Source organism: Hoplias malabaricus, chromosome 6 (genome assembly GCF_029633855.1).
Source record: "Hoplias malabaricus isolate fHopMal1 chromosome 6, fHopMal1.hap1, whole genome shotgun sequence".
Taxonomy (NCBI): domain Eukaryota; kingdom Metazoa; phylum Chordata; class Actinopteri; order Characiformes; family Erythrinidae; genus Hoplias; species Hoplias malabaricus.
Window position 1 is genome coordinate 29889447 of NC_089805.1, and position 23236 is coordinate 29912682.

The 23236-nt window shown below is 40.6% G+C and overlaps 2 protein-coding genes across 3 annotated transcripts; both read right to left on the reverse strand.

The window, feature by feature from the left end:
• Positions 1-695: 695 nt before the first annotated feature.
• Positions 696-10842, reverse strand: rbm24a (RNA binding motif protein 24a). Of its 2 annotated transcripts, XR_010803709.1 has the most exons (5): positions 10377-10842; positions 8717-8840; positions 8460-8514; positions 2943-3466; positions 696-2535 (listed from the first exon to the last, which is right to left on the reverse strand). XR_010803709.1 is itself a non-coding variant. In XM_066675409.1 (4 exons), exons 1-4 carry the CDS (start codon positions 10542-10544, stop codon positions 3118-3120), a joined length of 696 nt encoding a protein of 231 aa, XP_066531506.1. In that variant the 5' UTR covers positions 10545-10842; the 3' UTR covers positions 696-3117. The 2 variants fall into 2 exon arrangements, 1 of the variants encoding a protein (XP_066531506.1); XM_066675409.1 differs by having other exon boundaries at positions 696-3466.
• Positions 10843-13380: 2538 nt separating this feature from the next.
• On the reverse strand, positions 13381-16549 carry stmnd1 (stathmin domain containing 1). Its single transcript, XM_066675729.1, has 5 exons — positions 16413-16549; positions 15915-16050; positions 15579-15709; positions 15345-15476; positions 13381-15129 (listed from the first exon to the last, which is right to left on the reverse strand). Exons 1-5 carry the CDS (start codon positions 16479-16481, stop codon positions 14887-14889), a joined length of 711 nt encoding a protein of 236 aa, XP_066531826.1. The 5' UTR covers positions 16482-16549; the 3' UTR covers positions 13381-14886.
• Between the last annotated feature and the right edge of the window lie 6687 nt (positions 16550-23236).

The window sequence follows — 23236 nt, forward strand, 5'->3', positions numbered from 1 at the left end:
AGTAGTGATGTTCACAATTCCCACTCCAACTCATTCTAAAAATATTGCATTTGGCTCCATGATGTCAAAATGCAGTTCCACTGCTTAAAAGAACAATGCCGGTGGGTCAGTGTTTGGCATTGAGCATGGTGACCTATTGTTGCATGCAGCTGCTCCGGAGTATTATTGGATATGCTGTTATCTGTTATTTATAAAATCTGTGTTAAACCTGAACACCTTGAAATAGTAGAATACACTTATTAATGAGTGATAATGCTGTAGTCTAACAATGGCTGCTTATCAAGAGTAAAAACCCTGAATTCTAAAAATCCAGATCCCGGATTCATGAAGCCTGTCAGTTAGGTAAACAATAGAGAAATCGGCACTTCTGATTGTTCAGAAAAGCTTCTGATTTAAGGGCCAGAAATCTTCTCAGTCCATGTCTTATTCTTTGAAGATCAGCATTTGTATTCTGACATTTCAGCCAGCAAAGATTTTCTTTAAATAAATCAGTCCTAAAAGCACAGCAACAAAAAAGCCTGTTTAATCCCAAGGGATAAGATGATGTTGAAACATAGTCATTTAAAAATTAATTAGAACACTTTCTGATACATAAATCCACACAAATATTATGGGTGAACATTTGGATGGAAACCTGAGTAAAATCACAGGAAATAGACAAAGAAACAGTGTTTAAGGTTGAAATATAGAACCTTTTTATTTCCATTTAGAGTAAATAGTGTTGAAAATCTGAAATAAGGCTTACCAAGAGGACCTTTGGATTTACGTTAAATAGTAAATAACACCTTACATGCCCAAATCCAGTGACAATGAAAATCTTCCTTTAAAAAGTTTTTTTGTTACTCATTTTCATATTTTCCCTTGTAAGAAATAGTTCAAGTATAAAAATTCCCAACAGTGTAAAATAGCCCATCTGATGTATATTAAAAGCAGTAGAAGCACAGCTATTCAACCTTGACAAGGACTATACATTCTAGTTTATGAAGCAGCATGTTGCTTAGTTTTGCTAGAATTTTTTTTTTGTTTTTCCTTTTTTTTCTTCAAATTGTTGACAGTCCTAAATATTACAAAAGAGAATTTGCCTGCAAATAGGCCTGCACTTAAATAAACGTCTTACAATAGGCATTACACTAGCTGATATTTAATGTAATGTTCTAAAATTCAAAAGGCATAGAGAAAAAATATAGAATTGTACAGTGCACATACAGAATTGTATATTAAATAAGTCCTATGTCAACATTTTTGGTTGAGTATGTTAATGATACTACAACTAATTCTATTCAATAACTTATATGCCATGAGATGAATACATTATATTAATACAGTACCGCCACTAAGTCTCTGTTCTTAGAGCGCAACATATCTCAAAATAAATATCTTAAATAGTAGATTTCTTATTCCTCTTTAAATAGTGTAACAACTGTAAGGCAAACAAAGAACCCTCATACTTGTATTCGAACCCTAGGCTTTAGTGCTGCTTTCTTACACAAAGATGTTAACATTAGCTCTTTTGGAGAGACTAGAGAATGGATTCAGCTCTCAATTCAGAAAAGACATGCTGGTGTACAGACATTTTTTTTTTTTTTACAAAAACACAAAAAAGAACAGAGATAAATTTTCACTGATATGGATTGGTTGACTGATAGTAGTCCATTGGTACAGGGTTAAAAACATGTATGAGTGTGAGTATGTATGTGCCTGTTTGTATTTTTTTAATCCCTTGTTGCACCTCCGTGTCCTATTTCAGGGAGTAGCTGCTCACAAGAGACAGGTCCGGCGAGTGTTGAAGAGGGTGGGGGTGATGTTAGAGGGGGTTCAGAGAGAGGGTGCCCTGTGCTTAAGCCTCCAGCCCCTCTCTAGGACAGAGGTGGAATTGCTGACCGAGCTGGAGGGGACCTGTTCCCAAACGGGCCCAGGGATTAAAAAGTGACAGCTCAACAAATGAGCACAAGTGATGCGTTCTTTCCAGAGCGATCCGTCTGTGTATGTGTGTGTGTGTGTGTGTGTGTCTGTCTGTCCCTCCCAACACAGCAGCTGCTGCCTGGTTCTAACCCTTGGTCTCCAGCCGAGTCTGCCATTGTAGTTGTTAAAGCATGTATGTATGTATGTTTCCACACATTTCTCAAATCTTGCCCCACTCCAACAGTGTAAGGAAATTAGTATTGCATGTGTTTTTGTAGGCAAATAATTAAACATCATTATGTCCATTCAGAGTGCCCTCAAATTGTTTGTTGTCCTTTGTAGAGGAGTGGCAGATAATCTCTGCTATTCCTGCAGTTTGTTTTGTCTCCTGTGGCTTGTTTGCTTTGCATAGGTCAAGAGGTCAAAACTGGAGTCAGAGAAGGGGGACATTCAGCATCAGGAAGATTTTTAAAAAAAAAAAAAAAAAAGAAAGAAAAAAAAGGTAGTTCTGAACACATGTGAAACAAAGTTACGACTACATTTTCTTTTTCTCCATTTCTCCACAGTTATGTCTACTATTCCCTGATTGGCAGAGTTTGTCTTTACTAATTTGCTTGAAAATACTCCATTTCCCTGATAATTAGAAACAAAACAAATTGCAATGCACATGAGAAGACAGAACAAAAAGAGCCCTCAAAAATGAGAATAAATATATAAGTTACAGGGCTTCAGAATCAAAACACTGTGGGGACATTTAACGCCCTTCGAGAAGAATGCTCTCTTACGTTATTGACAGCATTGGGACTTAAGGCTTCTTCTACATCTTCAAACCACAGTGATTAGTCATTCCGTTCTCCTTTAGCAATAAATATACTACTTCACTATTAATAATAAGGATAACAATAATGTTTTCTCTAATGGTAAAAACTTAAATTGCCCTCCTAACTCTTTTCTGTGATTCTGTTTTCCATATTTTTTCACTTTTTTTCTTTTTTGTCATTATTAAATCACAGCAAGTTGGAAAGCAATGGAGTTCCCACCTCACTAAGCACCTCCACTAATCACCATCCTTCTCATATTAACTCTTTCTCCTCCAGCAATACACCCTTCAACTATCTTCAGTTATCTCCATCCACCTCCTTTTCACAGTTGATGAGCATTTGCTGGGTGTTGGCTCGCTCCCCTTACGTCTCCTCCTCTCCATGCCACTCGCTGCTATTGCATCCGGTCGGCTTGCAGCTGCTGGGGCTGGTATTGGCCAAAAGCTGCGGCGGCTGCTGCGGATCCTGGGGCAGCAGTTGCGGCCAGAGGCTGCTGCATGGCGTAGCCATATCCGGCAGTGGCTACGTAGCCTGTGGCTGCAGGTGACGCCGCAAAGGGGTACTGCTCGTATGCAGCGGCTGCGGCTGCGGCACTGGCTGCACTGGCATACTGTGCATATGCAGCCCCAGTGTAGTCAATGTAGGGTGAGGTGGCCGTGGTTGAGGCAGAGGCCGGCTGCACGTGAGGGATGACAACACTGGGCTGAACAAAGGCTTGCGGGTACACGTAATGAGCGGGAATCCTGTGAGACACAAACATACAAGTGTCAAAAAAATTAAAAATTAAAAACAAAACAACATGATTATTTAACTGCAGAACCACAACCACTGGCAAAACCCACACCGCGGCCAAGCACCCCAATTTCCACAATCCAACACCCCATTGTCCAGTAACACCAAGAAAATGCCTGCTAGTGGTTATTAGAGACATAGGGTTGCCAGAATAGATGTCTAAACTCTTCTCCAACTGAACTACGAGAACTGCACAAAGCTTTCTCCAACTGCTTCCTCAAAGTGAGTTTTAGCACCTATAAGCGCTGGTATGCGCTATAGGACGCTAGTGACTCCAGATAAAAATTTCAAGAGAGTGACTTTGGGGTTTAGAATGACGTTGTCTTAGTCACATGATGTGTTGCAGATCTCTGGGAAGGTGGGACCATGGGGAAGCAGAGAGGAGATGAGGGGGGCATTGTGAACATGTCACTGCCACTTTGACAGCTGGACAGTTTTCAAAAAGGGACGCTGCTGGCTATTTCCCCCTCTGCGCTTAGACAATGAGCTTCAGGCCGGACGGCACACACAGAGGGGAGTTTTGATTAAATAAGCAATCAGGAACAAAGAGCACATTCTGCCATTCATTACGTACACCACTGCACTGCACTGAGAGATTTTGCCCCGTTTCCCATATCACATTTCTGTATTAGGCAGTGGCACTGCATATTTAATTGATAGATATCAAATCATAAAATCGAAGATGAAAATTAAAACATGGGTTCTCCACCATCTGTTTTTTTTTTTTTTTTTTTGATAAATTCAATTACTTGAACCAAATACTTAAGTCCAGGTTAAAAGGGGCCTGTGAAACAACCAGAACATTTAGTTATATACACGTACATATATAACATATAGTTAGAAGTTGCTACCATATAGTCCTATCATGGCAACCCTATTCTGAGCACACCATCATACAGCCAAAACCACCAACAAACCAGAACTCATTGCACCAGATATAGAAGCAAGTCTACAAATGCAGGCTTCAAAAAAAATTTTTTTTTTGAAAGAAAGAATTAAAAAGGGTCTATCACCAACATCAACTTAACACAACCCAACCACTCACACAAAGCACAAAATAAAAAATAGGGGAAAAAAGCCATCTCTAGTTCTCTCACTCAGGTCAAAGGGCAAAGCTGTTCCTATGATATCCTGCACTGTTGCTTCGCCAGCCTGAAGGTAACAGCATTGTTTTAGTTAACATAATATGGCTCAAATAAGGACATAAAAAAGTGATACACAACTGTTCAGCACAGCACAGCACACACAGGGTTACAAAACACAATGCCAAAAAACTCAGCACACACACCTCGGTTTCCAAACAAAATAGTTTACAGTAAAACACAGTTTCTAAAAACTGCAGTATATATGGCAGACTCAATACCATAATTAAGAAAATCAAAGACACAGATTCACACACATAAACGTGAGACACACCACACATGCAGGCCACCAAAAATAGCAGAGCAGCCTTCCTCTGCATTAGGAGAGGGCGGCTGAGAACAGATGAAATAACTTCTTCTTAGTATTCTTCTTAGTAAAACCAGTTTTTAAATTTCACCATGAATACATGATGCTATATAATGTAAGGACCAGGGGCTGTGATAGCTTAAAAAAGTAAACACTGACATTTTGTCACCATCCAAAATGACCACTGAACCACATGAAAATGAAAATGGAAAAATGCTGGTATAAGTGAAGAAATTTGTTTTTGTTGGGAACTATTTTGTCATGCGCCATTTGTCTCCGCAATAAATGCACTCTCAAAAACTCAAAACTATTGTAAAAAATGGATTAAAAGCTCTTGATCAAAGTATTTTACATCAAAACACTAAATGAATTTGTTTACATATAAACCATTCAATTTTTTTTAAACATTTAAAAAAAAAATAAGGGGAATTTTTCCCTTCAAACTCATCTTCTTTAAATGCACTGTGTTTGGAACATAAGATCATACTGCTCAAAAGCTCCACAGATTGCCCTCTGTTTGAATGACAGGAGAAGCTGGACCTAAGCTATTTTCATCCCCAACAGGAGCTGCTGAGGTATGCTCCAAAGAGGGCCAGCTGAAATCACACCATGCCCTTCTCCCTCACTCACGTCCCCATTTCTTTTTCTCCATCAGAAACAGTATCACATCTTTTAAAACACAGTGCAGCCCAATGGTAGGTAGATGGTGGATGGTAAACTGGGCCAAGGGGCAATTAGCAAATTACAGTGTATTAGAATTGGAGCAGAACTTTGTGTTTACCTGGCTAACTTTAAATTAGTGTGATCCAGTTTCTTACCATTCATGTCAGGTTTAGAACTGGCGTTTGTCCAGTCCAGATTGGGCTTAAATAACAAATTCTGTTAAGACTGTGTCATATGCAAACTAGTTCTTTCTTGGTGTAAAGTAGAGCTCTAAAATCATCTCCATTGGCCCCTTTCATTTATTTAAAAAAAAAATAGATAAAAAATAAATAAATAAATAAACCACATGATCTTACATCTTCATTTTCAAAAAATACCGTTACTCACTCTTTAACATAAGCACATATTAACTGGCCACTCATTTATGCCTAGTCAAACTTATAGTGCTTTGACCACACATGGGTTAGTAGTGTGCCCCAAACAGTACGTTTATGCCCCAGCACTCAACTGTGGCCCAGTAGTTGTAAATCCAATAGAATCTAGTCCTAAGGGTTTTCACTGGCATTTTCTGCTCAGACACTAGTTAAAAATACAACTCTGACTGAACGGAATGCCAGACAACAAACATTTCACCCTTCTGACAGGACTGCTGCGGGCCGTCACAAGTCCATATATAATTAAAAGTTCATTTAAGATCAAATGCCATGGAGACAGTATCCATCAAATCCACCTCCGGGGGGTGGGGGAGGGCACACCTGTTGGCATCTGTTAGAATCTGACTGGTGACACATAGGACTTTCTAAAGTCCTAAAGGGCCAAAGTAACAGATGCATATCAAGCCTGCTAATAACTGGATGACTGTGTGCATCATGTCACCATCCTCCATTTAAAAATCCTAGCTCTGTGCACTCTACATTTTCTGCTTTTGGGCAACTGACCCAACCATACAAAATGTCATTTCAGACACGCATGGATACAGTGTGGCACCACATATAGCACAGCTATTGAACAGGCCACATTATTCATGAACATAAAGTTACAGTATAGAGTGAGGCAGATCAAATAAATATCACCACTGGGCCACAGACTGGCATCAAACTAGTGGACTATTGTCCCATTGTGACACAGCAATGTTGGGTTTGGCTTCAGGTCAGCATGAGCCAACTGCTCCAAGGTCAACACCATGAAGTTCACATTCAAACACCCTCAGCTAGTCCCTGACAGGCCATCTCACACCAGCTCAGACACTGTTGCTATGAGAGAGATGCTTTTTAAAGTGACATTGCATCATATTGGGCCTGTATTTCAGAGTGGGTCACATTGCTACACGCTAAGGGCAACCCAGCCCCCAAAAGCCAAACTGAGAGCGAGAGAGAGAGAGAAAGAAAGTAGGCTTCATGCGACTGCACTGTCAGCATTATGGCCTTTGTGTCGCACAATGGAGAAGCTTGTTTTCCTTAACGCAAAGGGCCATGTGACGAAGGCTCGTTCAGGGGGCCGTGCCATCCAGACATTTGTTTGTGTCACACTGGAGAGGGGGGCTTGCAACACCGCAAACACATGCAGGCACGCACACTCACTCCCACACAGTAGATGAAATAATGAAAAAGCTAAAGACCCCGGGTTCCTTCTCTAAATGTATAACTCTCAGCATGTCAAATAATTCTCATAAAAAAAATGTCAGATTTGCACAAAAGAAGGGCCAGCTGTTTTCCCATTGTGTACAACAACATATCATTGATTGAAAGACTGTAGGTCTCCAGGGATCCTAGAACCACTGCTGGATGCCTTATAGGGCTAGAGAGACAGAGACAAAGTGAGAGATAGAGAGAAAGACAGATGAAGGAAGGGACAAACTGATAGACAACGAAAAGAGTACAAAGGGAAAGAAAGCCAAAAATTTACCCTTGGCAGGTGTGAGTGGGAATGGGGGAAGAAGAAGAAGAAAAAAAAACGTGCAAGCAAGTTGTCGTTGGGTTGTTTGTTTGGTTGAGGTTGGGTGGAGAAAAAGAAGTATCAACATCACACAAAAAGATTGCACTCACTCCAAAAACAAGACACCAGTAAACACAAAAAACAAGCTCCAGCAAAATAAATAAATAAAGAAGAAGAAAACAAAGCATCAAAGGAAAACCCCACTTTGCTGCCCCTGGCAAAGTTATTATTCCTTCACAACACTGAAAGTCAACACCCCCAAACCAGCCTTTTATCCCCAAGTAAATGAAAAAGCACACAGTTTAGCTATTAACACCACTTCATAACGGTAAAAAGGCACACACAGCTCTATACACTATTAAAATAAAAGTCCAAACCATAGTAAAAACCAACATACATGCATCTGTAATCACCATTTCAAGCTTGTTTGTGTGTGTTTGAGTCTACAGGTATGGTTGCTACTGATCTGTGCAATGCCCTCAGAGCTATTCCTCAAATCATCAGTTAGCTTAACCCATATCGAGCCTGTCGGACCAGAGAAAGACAATATTGAGTCAGGCTATAGCCAGTAAAAGAACATCTCACACGTACAAAAACACACTCATTCTCTTCGACATATACACATACCTAATCAATTATTCAAAAAGGGGTACATTTTGGTTAAGCATTGATGATCATTATAAATTATTGTAATGACAATATGTGTGTGTGTGTGTGTGTGTGTGTGTTAAGTCAGACGTAGCAGGAGTGACTGGGACAGTACAACATCTTTATATATATCTATATATTTAAAAAGAGGTATTTTTCTTTCTTGGAATTATAACATCACTATCAGTTGTTAACCTTTCTCGTCCTGCACACAGTCAACGTTTTGTGGAAGATACTGCTGGTACTTACCCATATGGTCGCTGGATGAAAGCTGGATGAATTTGGGGTACTCCGAAAGTGAAACCTATGCAGAGATTCACAGAAAACATCTTTTAATTCCTGGTCATGTTGGCACCAGTAAGATTAAAGCATTCTCAATCAGTCAAAAAAGGCTAGTGATATAAGGACAATGACATCATTCAGCACTGCATGTGCTCTTGCCAGTATCACTTTTTACTGATGCACAACAACGACATCCTCTCTGAAACAGATACTGAGAACCTCACCTGGCTGCATCACTCGTGGCTTGGCTCCCAGGTAAGCCAGATTTACATTGGCCTTCCTGCCATCAATAATGGGGTTGGGGTCCTTACATGCTCTGTCTGCTGCAGAGCGGTCTGCCATCGTCACCTGATTTTACAGAAGTTGTAAAATGTTAACGACATTTGAATTAGATAGACAGATGTTTAGAAAAATGCTGTCCTCTGGTTAATTGAAAAAAATAATATATTATAAACTTCTTCAGCTTTGACACATTTACAGCCCAGAAATACTTTTCTTTTAAGAAAGGAACTTTACAAAGCCTAGGGGACGAAATTGACAAAAAGGAAGGTGCTTAAGAACGTTTAAAAAAAATAATCCAATCACTGTACCCAGAATGTTGAAAGATTATTATTATTTTTTTAATGTAACACTATCTGTGCATTTTCTTTGTCAGAATATTGTGACACTTATCACATAAGTGAAAATGTCTGAGCATGGTTATATATTTTCGATAAATTATCCACCCATACTTTCCTTCAAATCACACATAATTAAATACCATTTAGGTTTATAAGTTTAATGTAATGCAATCTCCTTGTAAAATAAAACAAAGACAACACTATTCTTTAAAGACCTCTTAAAAATCCTGCCAAAATTATCAGAGAAGGCTGAGGCAGCAGCCAGTTTGTTGTGAAATCTCTCCACTTCAGACAAACCTTAAGACTGCACTTCAGCTGTGTAGATGGTCAACAATTTCCAGGCTAGGGTGTTTACACTCTAGCTATGAGAGACTTTATCAGGCTGCTCTTAGTCCCACAGCTGAGCCAACAGGACTCCATTAGAGCAACTTATGGCAAGGCTGGTCATGGTTGGCTACTGTGCTTAATGACAAGTTTGAAATATAGAAATTTTCCCATCATAGGGAGTTAGCTTTCCACTGAATGTGTGCCAATTGCTTCACCAATAATAAGCACAAGCTCACTAAATGAGGACCAAAAAAAGAGAAAAAAAGCCCAAACATACAAAAACATGAAGAATGACTAATCAAAAATAATGGGCACTAGAAATGTGCAACATGTTGATGTCACTTTTGTTGTTTTTCTGAGCATACTGTAGTTCCAACACTGACCTTTATTACAAACATTGCATTTTGCAGTTGTAACAACAGAAACAAAACTAGAAAACAAATGTTATATTTGTCCCTAAGGCATAGTGTGTGCGTGTAACACTGAACCTAGAAAACAAATATTATATTTGGCACTAGGACATTGTGTGTTTTCTTGCAAAATATCGCGATACAAATAGCACGTTGTAAACATGTCATTAAATATCGCGATATTTTTTGCGATATCTTGAACTGATGTTTGGCGCTGCTCCTTGGTTTTGTACTCAGAGAAACCCTCCACTCTGAAGACGAAGAGGCCGAAGTGTGGCAGCTAAACACTGAAGCTAATCTGTGTGTCATTAACCGTCCCACCCAGCTCTGAAGGGAAGGAAGAACCACGAGGGACTGACTAGAGGCTTTACAGTTTTAAAGCTAAAGGGGCATGCTCTGGACTCAGGAACATGACGCTCTCATTAACGAAAACGTGCGATGTGCTGGCGATAAAACACCGTGGGCAACAGCTGAGGGATTTTGACCCAACGAAAACCAAGAGAAATAAAATATGGGTCGAGACTTACAAAGCCATATCCTCTGGACTTCCCAGTCTGTCTGTCGGTAATCACCACAGCCTCCTCAATTTCCCCGAACACTTCAAAATATTTCCTCAGGCTGGAATCCGTTGTGTGATACGGAAGACCTCCGACGAATATCTTGGTGTAAGTCGTGTCCTTTTGGGTAGTATGCATCCTCAAAAACGCAGGAGACAATACTCAAGTGCAAAACAATAACAGAGAAAATAGACGTAACTTAGTGCAATATTTTCAGAGTCGAACTCTCCCGCTACTTTCACAGCCCTTTAAAACACGATAAGTGCACGCGGAGTTACGGCAACAGTAACCAGTTTCAGAGAAGATTAAAACACGGCTTTGGGCTACAAACTTGGCTGCTCGAGGTAGAGTTAATATCACTTCTGGAGGAAAATATGGAGCGGATTGAGCCGAAGATCCTCAGGTGGGTTGAACTCCGCTGCGTAACTGACGTGACTTCTGCTTACTGCTTCTGACCCCATTGCTAAATGCGCCGGATAAGCCCCGCCCACTGGGAGGTGTCAATGGGCGCGGATTTCCATTTATCCCCGCCCACTACACGCGCCCACCAACAGCTGGGCAGCGGTACAACGAGCCGGTTGTGTGCGCCTCTGCTGAAAAACCACAGGACTGTCCAAGAACACTTGTTGCTTTGATAAGTGTGAGTGTGTGTGTGTTTGTGTTTGCGTGTTACTTGTCTTGCTACCTCTGTGAGGGCCAAATGGCTCTCACAATGAGATGTGGCCCTCACTTGAAAAAGTTTTCACCACCTGTTTTTAAAGACTGGATGGGGTTAGTGTTAAGCCTGGGTTTAGGTGTAGAACTACTGTCCTACCATTAATATAGGACTGCATGGAAGCCCTCACAGGTATAATGACAATAGATTAAGTGTATGTGTGACAGGTAGAGTTCCACATTCAACATGTTCTCATCCTGTTCTCATAAATCACATATAGGTTACTGTATTGATGAAACACGACCTTCTATGTAAGTGTCTTTTCTTTCTAAGCTTTAAAGAGGTTAAATATATCTGAAAGTGAGCACAATGACTTTACACCAAATGGTCAGCTTGGTTTCTGGGACAGAATGACAGGTGGTTAAACTGGTGCTAAGAAGCCACCACATGAGCCAGAGACGGCAGCGCAGTGAGACAGGTGTGCACCAGAGGACTCATGCTTTTCAGATGATGTTACACTCAGAGGACAAAGCAACCAATGTGCCAGCATGGGCAGCATCTCACATTTGTCATTATGTCTTGGAATATTTTGTACTAAGTTGAACTTGAACAGGCTTGTAGACATATAAAGTGTGGTCCACCACTCTGAGAGCAAAAAGTGAACATGGTTCTGTTTTTCTTTTTATAATTCAAGACCATTTTAAAATTTAAATGATGTGAGTGGTGTAACAGTGAGAGGAAAGTCGTGTATTTGAAAAGGATGTGATATTCCCCTCCCTCTTCAATGACAGTGTGTACTTCAGCTGGCATGGACTCCACGATTATGTGCGAAAACCTCTGATAAATACGTCATTCTTCAGTAGAAGTGGCAGGCCTTAAGATGGTCACAAATTAGCAGAAATTTGAGTCACAACCTATAAATAGTGCAGGATCTTCAGTAGTTCTTCAGTGGTTTTAACAAGTTCTTGTTCTAGTTTTTAATTAAAACATCCACAGATATTTTTTGAGCTATTATAAACAGCTTTTCTCATAGAGACAAATGTAACCTCCTCCTCCTCCTCATTTATACAAACAGAAACAGCAGATAGGCCTAATTTTCTAGGTCCACCTGTAATTCAAACTAGGCAGGTAACTCAGTAAGGTGCCAGTGAATAATTAATATGGTCAGTCATTTAGTCCCTGCAGTCCATATCACTTAACTGCTGTGGGTTTTGTGGAGGCGTGCAACCTGAGAGGCTGTATGTTTGGTGGGTTCACCATGCTTCGCCTAGCTTCTGACGCCCAACACCTTGAGATACATAACTGAGGCTTTACAAGAAAAAGTGTCAGCAACCGACCAGCCATAGAGGCATGACAAGAACCTCATGGAGAGCTTCTTTGGCATGCTAGGAAGTTCACTAATTTATTTATGCCTAGTTAAGCCCAGAACAGAACCACTGTAATAGAGGTAGGTTTGGATTTCAAGAGGAATACAATAGGAGCCTATCTTATTGCATTCTCTTGTACCTTTGCCTTCACTCATTTGCATGTTCAGTTTGGTGGTTGGACACATATGGAGACTTTAACAACGAAGGATTAACAAATGTATTTTAATTCTCTCCCACCACTACAAACAGGACAGATGTCATAGGTCACTGAAAATATTCCACCCATGTCCTGAAAAGAACAGTACAACACGCCTTGTAAAACTTAGCATGAGTTGCATAGACATACACTTCATTAAGGCTGCTGTAGTTTCAACAAGAACAACACCCACCAAACCAGATTTTAACATGTAATATGCACAAGCTAACGCTTTACTGAAGCCTTGTGTGTATATAATATATTAAACTCAGCAGAGACCAAGAGTCAGACTCTCCTAATAGACATGAACTCTGCTAAACTTTGGTCTTAAAGGGATGAGCAGAAGACAAATTACAGGCAGCCGAATGTCCACACACCCACATATGATCTTCAGCTAAGAAAACCAAGCACCCAGCCGTTTAATCAGACCTAGTTAAAAAAAAAAAAGGTATAGTTACATACAATGACCACCTAAAAGGTCACTCTTAGATTCACACGTACAAACACCGTTTGAAAGCGTGGTAAATTTGGAGCACGCTGACTACACAGTGCCATCTTGTGGACGCGGCCGTTTTCATTCATTTATTTGTATTTACATGTGCTCGCTAGTATTCTTTGTCTCTTTTAGAACATTTTAAAAGATCAGTGCAATCTGGAGTATTGTGCTTATTTGTATGTTTGTGAATGCAAGGCCAAATTACACAGATCTCAAGTAAACTTGTATTTATTTATTCATTCATTTAATTAAAAGCCTTGGCAAATATATCGATCCTTATATTTGTTTCTAAGGTTGTCACAAAATTTCTCAACCAGTTGAACATATTCTTTTTCACTTTCATTACAGTAATCATTGTGAATAATTTGTAGATGTCTAAGAGTGTCTTTGGTTATAGCATCTATTAGATTAAAGCTAGTGAGGGATTATAAGATGTAGTTTCCTGTATGCATAGGATTACTTCCTCTACACAGCAGCTGATGAAAGTCATGTATAAGTCACAGTGTAGCATGTTCACAAACAAACAACAATTCTGTTTATTAACAGTTGTAAGACAATGTGAAAGTCCAGTATTAAAACTATTTAGAGAATTATAAAGTGCAAGTGCAAAAGCATTATGCTTGTGAACATCTCCAAATGTATGTGCTGCATGTATTTGGATCTGGAAGCATTTGGACAGTAAAACAATTTTACAATTTAGCTTCTGTACAATGAGTTTAAAACAAAGACGTCTACATGTTATTTCAGTATAAACTTTCAGCTTTCATTCAAAAGGATTAATACATTAATATTCCACTAATCCTTTGGGAATTATAGCCACTCCATTATCATGAACCTTTCTGTTTCATACGCTAAAATGTAATTGAAATATTTCGAGTTGCCAAATCTACAGTTTGGTACATTCTCAACAAGAAATATGTACTGGTGGACTCAGCAACACCAACTGGCCCGGGAGATGATGGAAGATGTATGAAGTAGACGATTGCTGAATATTTTCTTTGATAAACCCCTTCACAACATCTCACAAAGTCAAGAGGAGGTTGTACCAGTGTTTACAAATCTACAACTAAGAGATTTCATGAATGGAAATGTAGAGAGTTTATCTTAAGAAGCCAAATACTAGTGTCCCAGGGAAGAACAACCAAATTACAGTTTCTATAATCTATAACAGATATATCCAAACTGAACTAGAATGAAGGGAAGAGGAAGCATACCACATCATCTATCAAAAGTGGTGGAGTCAGTGTTATAGCATTAGCATGTATAGCTGCATATGGGTCTAGGTCACCGGTGTTCATTGATGATATGACAGCTGATAGAAAAGGTGGATGTCCCAAAATATTCTGAGAAAGCTTTCTAAGGCAAAGAAATTGAGCATTCTTCAATGTTTGTCACCTGACATTAACTCAACTGAGCATGCTTTTCACAAAATGATGTCATAACTGAGGGCAGAATGACCCACAAACGAGCAGCAGAACGGCAGAAAGAGAAATCCAAGCATTTGGTGAGGTCCATCAGTCCAGACTTCAGGCAGTCACTGACTACAAAAGATTAAATGATCCTTATATTTATTATTTTGCTAGTCTGTCCTTTTTTGTTCCAGTGACGCTGTACAGATGCTAAATTTGGAAAATTGTGTCTCAGTTCAAATACTTCTTTCTGTACCTGACTGTGTGTGCAATGGTTATGAGGAATGCATGCTAAATATAGGAAATATAGTGTGTTGGCCCAACTTCAGTGCAGTGTGGTCTAGGGGTAGGCCTAAACTAAAAGTACTCATCAGCATTGTCCATCTGCTGAAATGTTGAATCGTTTTCCAGCTCTGGAGAGTCAGTCAGTCTCCTTTCCTCTGAATCTCCCAAACTCCTGTCCATGTGGGGGTCTTTGGCTGAGAGTGGGATGTGGGAAGCTTGAGCAGCATCAGCCTGAACCTCAGCTCCTAGTGGAGCAGCTCCACGAGGCCGTGCAGACTTGGCCCTCAGTCTGGTTCGCAGCTCCTCTTCCCGCACCTAAACACAGAGAAATGGTGTTTTACAGGGCTGTATGTTTAGCCTCCAAAGAGGCCTCCGCATACTTCTGATCCTGTTCTGCTTGTGTGACTCATAACGTTAGCTAATTATCAACACCATATTGAGTTTAAGAAGTGTGTCAAAGGAGGAAAACATACACAGTCATGTGTCTGTTCAGTGCCAGTGAATTCAGGACTTATGTTTTTTTACTGTACTTTTCTCCTCTCCTCCACTTGTCTCATTTTCTCTTCTATGTCTTCTTTTTTTCGGACTTCTTGTTCTTTAAGAATCTTCAGTGACTCTAGACGAGGTGGGGGTCTCCTCTTCTGCCTGCCTGCATCTTCCAGCTAGAGAACACCATAACTATTACATATACATGCTGTCAACTGACATTTGATTTCAAAACATCACAGAAATAATCAGGACTGTATTAACTGGTGAACGCTCACCATAAGGTTATAGGCCTCTCCGCTGCCTGTGACTTTGGGCTGGGCAGGGATGATGCCTTGACTCAGCAGCTCCTCTAAAATCTCACTTGACTCTTGTCTCTGACACTCCTGATTCAGCCCTGGACTCTGAGCTAACAGCCCAAACATGAAATCTTGGTCACTATTATGCTTTGGCTCCACAGATATAGTTTTAGTTAAAGAGCAGAGACTAATAAATGAAAAGCAGAAACTCTCCCAAATTTTGCTTAACAATAAAATATTTAGAAGTTGTTGTAGAAGGGGAAATTGTTGTAAACGCTTTTCAGTAAAGGCCAGAATGACTCAATGACTTTATACCTCTCAATGGTGGGAGTATTCTGGGAACTGCCCCTGGTAAGCCGATGGTCTCTCCAGCCTCCAGGCCCAGTCCACTGTCTGTGGTCTTCTTGGACCCAGCAGAGTCACCACGAGCTCCTCCATGTGCCACTACATTCTAAAATTTAAGAACAAAACAGTGACAGATAACACAGTTACTTAACTACACATGAATTTTCAGTCCTCACAAGGTCACAAATTATTTGCTTTGTTTTCATGGGTGTACTGTGTAAGTCTGAGAAGGACCAAGACAAAGAGGGCCTTGCCGCACACTGACACAGTGATTCAGAAACAATGTATAACCCGGGCACGCCGAGGTTGATTAAATATTTATAAAGATCAGTCATGTCTGGACTGAACCGTGTTGACGGACTCTCAACTCAGCCAACTTCTCGCGCCCAAATCACACCAACTCCCCACCCTTCGCCATCTCCTCTAATGCTAGTACAGCTCTGAGTAGTTAAATGAAGTGGACTTTACCTCATTCACGCCCAGACTCTCTGGTTTCACAGGCTCCACCACCGTGATCTTGGAGCCCCCGCACCCCATGTTCAGTCTTTAGGACGGTGCTGTTTTATTTCAGCTCTTCTCCACTCTCTGGTCATTCAGCAGGTTTACAGGGCTGCATTCCTTCACATGATCCTGCCCCGGACACACCGTCTCTATGGACTCTCTCTGTTACTAAGGCTCGTTGCTACAATAAATCTGACCCGCGGAGATTTCCCCACCCGTTTTCAGACAGACCCCCCGCCATCTGCGCTGGGATTGGCTGAAAATCCATTCCTGCTCTTCAACGCGTTTCACGTGTCACAGTTACTAACAAACCAGTTTGTAGTTATTCACTGCAGGGGGTAAACTAAGTTTTTTGACGTTAATATTATTCTTTTATACAGTGTACTAACATATACTCATGTTAAGTATGATATTTGTGGGGAAATATGCCAAACAGGTTTAAGAGAAAAACTTCCCAGTAAACAAGGATCGTCCCTGGACGTTCAAAAAGTAGTCTGTCCGTCAAGGACATATTTTAAACGTCAATGGACGTCCAAAGTCCATCTTAATAAGTTAGTTAAGTGGTAACCAATCGATAACGTTAGTGGACGTCCAAAACGCGTTTTATACAAGTAATTTATTTCGGGACCAATTAATAACGTCAATGGACGTCCAAAATACGTCTAAAAGTCGTCTTTTCAATGTCTGTGTTTGGACGTCTTTTCAACTTTCATTTTCAACCTTAAGAGAACGTTGATTAGTTGGCAGCCATTACGTTATTTCAACGTTGAATCAACGGCTAAATGTTTACTGGGTTGTGCTACCACTCATTGTGTCATGTTTATGTTCCTGTCCACAGCACTTGAAGCCTGCACAAAATGTATATTACTTTAAGACTTGGCAGTATAAACTTTCTGAATAAGAAACCTAATTCTTGTAAGTTGGGTTTTGTAAATTAGTTTTGAAACATTTATAAACTCCATTCATTCACTTTAAAAATAAGTGTTTAAATACTTTTGACTATCTGTACTATGGAATGTATCATCTGTATTCAGAAGTTCAGCAGATTTGGGGGCATTAATGGTTTTCGGACGTCTGTTATGAGTTAGTGGCTAGCCAATCACAGCGCAGTAGGCGGGGTTTGTCTGAAAACGGGTGAAGATGAAATAGCACTGCTGATGCTGTGTTTGACAGGTCAGCGGCTCTTGTTGCTTTTGCTTTGCCTGGTGTCAAGCCGACGCGCTCCAAAACAAACCTCACACGTACAACATAAAAGACTTGATGCATCTAATATTGTGTATACACTCTTAAAAATTATGGTTCTACACGTTTGTTTTTTAATTAAAGGAAATTGTTACAATAGAAGAACTAATTTAGTGACATATAGAACCCTTCATAAGAGGTGCTATGGAACCACTCTATATTCTCTATCTTTCTGAAGAATCCCATCACGATGCAAAGAACCTGTTTGTCATGCAAAAGGTTCAGGTTTCAGCATGGAATCATTTTCTTTAATAAAGCAGCTTTGTAGAACAGTTATTTTAAGAATGTTAACTTGTCCTCCCCTTTCACTCACCACAGAACAAGTACGAGGATGTTTGGGATGTTGATGTTTCTCAGCGCTGCAGAGTCACTGACATGGCAGTGATGTTAGTGTGTGTTGCACTGTGGATCAGACAGCAGTGCAAAACAGTTAAAGAACATAAGACCCAGTGCAAAACCAGTGTACAACTGTAAGCCCAGATAAGTTAATTGTACTGAAAGAGTTTGAGGCAAGTGATTGTCTTAAAATATTTAAGTAATGCATAATGGAGAAAATTAATTGATTTGAGTAAAAATAACTTAATTAAATAGTAAGGTAAAGTGAACATTTGAGTTGAATATACTAATATCTGAATAGTTTATGGGCGGCACGGTGGCGCAGCAGGTAGTGTCGCAGTCACACAGCTCCAGGGGCCTGGAGGTTGTGGGTTCGATTCCCGCTCCAGGTGACTGTCTGTGAGGAGTTGGTGTGTTCTCCCCGTGTCCGCATGGGTTTCCTCCGGGTGCTCCGGTTTCCTCCCACAGTCCAAAAACGTTGCAGGTGGATTGGCGACTCGACTGTGTCCGTAGGTGTGAGTGAATGTGTGTGTGTCTGTGTTGCCCTGTGAAGGACTGGCGTCCCCTCCAGGGTGTATTCCCGCCTTGCGCCCAATGATTCCAGGTAGGCTCTGGACCCCCGCGACCCTAAAATTGGATAAGTGGTTACAGATAATGGATGGATGAATAGTTTATACTGAAAATCTGCTGTATAATCAACAGAACTGACAGGTGAATTTAGATAAACATCTTACGTTTTCTGTAATTAAAATATGATGTTTAAAAAGCTTTTTTCTTTTTTAAATATTGACCTTTCACATCAAAAATGAACTCAACGTGCATTAAAGATGTTTTATTTAAAATTACATCACAGCAACAAAACAGTTTTTTGCATAAAATAAGCTGTAACCAAATCTAACATGTGGCAAATATGTAAAATTGGAGAGAAACAGGAGAGGAAACTGGGAAACTGGAGAGGAAAAAACAAACAATAAAACTGGCATTCACAAAAAAGACACCTGTCCACTCCCCACCCCACATCACATTACAATCTTTATGCATTATGAGTAACAGTAATATAAAATGCACAACAGTGGTTTTAACATCCAGTTATGTTCCCTCAGGTTACATTACATTCTCTTCTACAGAAAGAGAGGTGAATATTTGTGGGAATTACTCTGTAAAATAAAACAACACAATGTAAGTCCAGGAGATGAAATGAGGTTTATGAAATCAATACAATTTTAAAATCTAGAATTATAATAGAATAACTTACAATTATGTTCCCTAACTAAAGGGTAGTGGACATACACCTTTGAGGGTTACAGCGCCAGAAAAAGTTAGCATCACTATGAGTTTACTGACAGTTTAGCAGCAGAACAGTGGCGCATGGTGGTGCAGCAGGTAGTGTCGCAGTCACACAGCTCCAGGGACCTGGAGGTTGTGGGTTCGAGTCCTGTCTGTGAGGAGTTTGGTGTGTTCTCTCTGTGTCTGCGTGGGTTTCCTCCGGGTGCTCCAGTTTCCTCCCACAGTTCAAAAACACACGTTGGTAGGTGGTCTGAACACGTGTGTTGCCCTGTGAAGGACTGCCGCACCCTCCAGGGTGTATTCCCACCTTGTGCCCAGTGATTCCGGGTAGGCTCTGGACCCACCGCGAACCTAAACTGGATAAACGGTTACAGATAATGAATGAACTTTATGTGCACTTTTGCAATGATCAGAAATATTTCATACACATACAAAATCATTCTTCAGCTCTTGAAACCTGGGTGTTTCTCATGCTCTGTATGTCCAACCCAAAAAAAAGGTAGGTAAGTTCATCCATTTCAAGACTTCTAGGATGATCCTGGCACTTGAAGGGTTCAGTAAAGGTGATGCCTGGTTTTGGGCCAATGACCTGGAAATCTGCATCATCAAAATTCTATAGAGAGTGAGAGACAAAAGTGTTGAATGTCAATTACAATTTGTCTAAATATAGACAGAAAGACAGATCTATAGATAAACTGTAGAAGAATAGATAGATAGACAGGTGTAGCTAGACATTCAGATGTAAAGGGACAGGCAGATAAAGAAAAGATACTCGCAGAGCTACTTATGAAGAACTTAGGAGCCTTGAGGGAACTTCCAATGATGTATCTATGGCTGTTAGCTCAGGGTTCTGGAAGAAGGTGCATACACTTGAGATAATTTGGGTTTTAAGAACTTGTCACTGACATTTTTGCCTTCAGTTTTCACATGGTCATATTTCAATATTTTTTTCACAAACAGTATAATGTATGAAGTTTAAATAATTTGATATTAATTTTTAATGTTCCTGTTGCTACCAAGAAAAAGGTGCAATCCTTGTGCTCTCTTCACACAGGAAAAAGGACGGTATTTGCATTTCCAATACATTTTTCTGTAAGACTGGTAAAGTCTGATATTAACTCTAAGGCCCAGAACATTTAACAGAGTAAAGAAAAGTGTTAACCTCAGCCAAACCACTATGAACAGCACAGATTAATAATATAACAGTTAAATAGTCTAGTTAGAACAACGTGTCTGGTTTACAGTTTTACACAACACTTTTACACATTGTAATGGCTCTAAAATTCATTCATTGTCTGTAACCACTTATCCAGTTCAGGGTCGCTGTGGGTCCAGAGCCTACACAGAATCATTGGGCACAAGGCAGGGATACAGGCTGGAGGGGGCACCAGTCCTTCACACGGCAACACACACACACACACTTGAGTCACCAATCCACCTACCAACCGTGGGAGGAAACCGGAGCACCCGGCCGAAACCCATGCGGACACAGGGAGAACACAAACTCCTCACAGACAGTCACCCGGAGCAGGACTCGAACCCACAACCTCCAGGTCCCTGGTGCTGTGTGACTGCACCACCATGCTGCCCATAATAAACAAAACAAAATAAAGACATTTTTATACAAAATTCTCTGCACATGAAGGTTATATACAGTGCCTTGCGAAAGAATTCAGCCCCCTTGAACTTTTCAACCTTTTGCCATGTTTCAGGCTTCAAACAAAGATATAAAATTTAAATTTTTTGTGAAGAATCAACAAGTGGGACACAATCGTGAAGTGGAATGAAATTTATTGGATGTGTCAAAACAAATAAAAAACTGAAAGTGGGGCGTGCAATATTATTCGGTCCCCTTGCGTTAATACTTTGTAGTGCCACCTTTTGCTGCAATTACAGCTGCAAGTCGCTTGGGGTATGTCTCAGTTTTGCACATCGAGAGACTGAAATTCTTGCCCATTCTTCCTTCCAAAACAGCTCGAGCTCAGTGAGGTTGGATGGAAAGTGTTTGTGAACAGCAGTCTTCAGCTCTTTCCACAGATTCTCGATTGGATTCAGGTCTAGACTTTGACTTGGCCATTCCAACACCTGGATACGTTTTTGAACCATTCCATTGTAGATTTGGCTTTAAGTTTTGGATCATTGTCTTGTTGGAAGATAAATTTCCATCCCAGTCTCAGGTCTCTTGCAGACTCCAACAGGTTTTCTTCCTGAATGGTCCTGTATTTGGCCCCATCCATCTTCCCATCAATTTTGACCATCTTCCCTGTCCCTGCTGACGAAAAACAGGCCCAAACCATGATACTGCCACCACCATGTTTGACAGTGGGGATGGTGTGTTCAGGGTGATGAGCTGTGTTGCTTTTACACCAAACATATCGTTTTGCATTGTGGCCAAACAGTTCAATTTTGGTTTCATCTGACCAGGGCACCTTCTTCCACATGTTTGGCATGTCTCCCCTGTGGCTTGTGGCAAACTTTAAATGAGACTTTTTATGGACATCTTTGAGAAATGGGTTTCTTCTTGCCACTCTTCCATTAAGGCCAGATTTGTGCAGTGTACAACTGATCGTTGTCCTATGGACAGACTCTCCCACCTCAGCTGTAGAGCTCTGAAGTTCATCCAGAGTGATCATGGGCCTCTTGGCTGCATCTCTGATCAGTCTTCTCCTTGTTCAAGATAAAGGTTTAGAGGGATGGCCGGGTCTTGGTAGATTTGCAGTGGTCTGATACTCCTTCCATTTCAATATGATTGCTTGCACAGTGCTCCTTGGGACATTTAAAGCTTGGGAAACCTTTTTGTATCCAAATCCGGCTTTAAACTTCTCCACAACAGTATCTCGGACCTGCCTGGCGTGTTCCTTGGTCTTCATAATGCTCTCTGCGCTTTGAACTGCAACTATCCCAGAGCAGGTGCATTTATACGGAGACTTGATTACACACAGGTGGATTCTATTTATCATCATCAGTCATTTGGGACAACATTGGATCATTCAGAGATCCTCACTGGTCTTCTGGAGTGAGTTTGCTGCACTGAAAGTAAAGGAATAATATTGCACGCCCCACTTTTCAGTTTTTTATTTGTTAAAAACGTTTTACACATCCAATAAATTTCATTCCACTTCACGATTGTGTCCCACTTGTTGTTGATTCTTCACAAAAAATTTAATTTTATATCTTTATGTTTGAAGCCTGAAATGTGGCAAAAGATTGAAAAGTTAAGGGGGCCGAATACTTTCGCAAGGCACTGTGAGAAAACTGCCAAAGCATGGTGACTACACACAGTGAAAGAATCACATTTAAGCCAGCTCCCCTTTGTGGAGTTAAAGTTGAGCATCGTCTCTGGGTGGGTCCATATATTAAAGGATCTGCTTATACTGGGTAAATGTTGGCAGCCCCATAACTTTTTATATACATGGGCACATGGTGTATTCCCTAAATTTGTGTTTTTAGATTTTTAGGTGGGCTACCCACACTGGCCTTGTATTTAACCCATCCTGGTCCCACAATTAACCCTGGAGAACATTTATATTTGGAGCGCGTATTGTGGACAATAACATGCTGGTACTCAGTTGGCCCATCATGGGCCTTGACACTCCCAACTTGACAGCACTGTGTAATGTGTCCTAGTTAAAAGGAAGAGGCAAAAATCCAATGTATAATAGTTACATATTTAGCTTTGTTCAATCTCCTTTAAATACATGAACCTGGGTGAATGTAGTTACACACTGCAATTAATTTAGTATTTACATTCGGCTATGTTTGTCGCCAGCAGGGGGTGGTGTTTAGGTTTTGTTTTCTTGAGCCATAAAAGCACAGGGAGTTGTAACACCGCCCTCAGGTTGTTTGGCCTCGGAGGGACTGCTCTGGGACCCAATGGGAGAAGGCGTTGTATCCGCGTGCACTCCCCCAGCCAATGGGACGCGCTG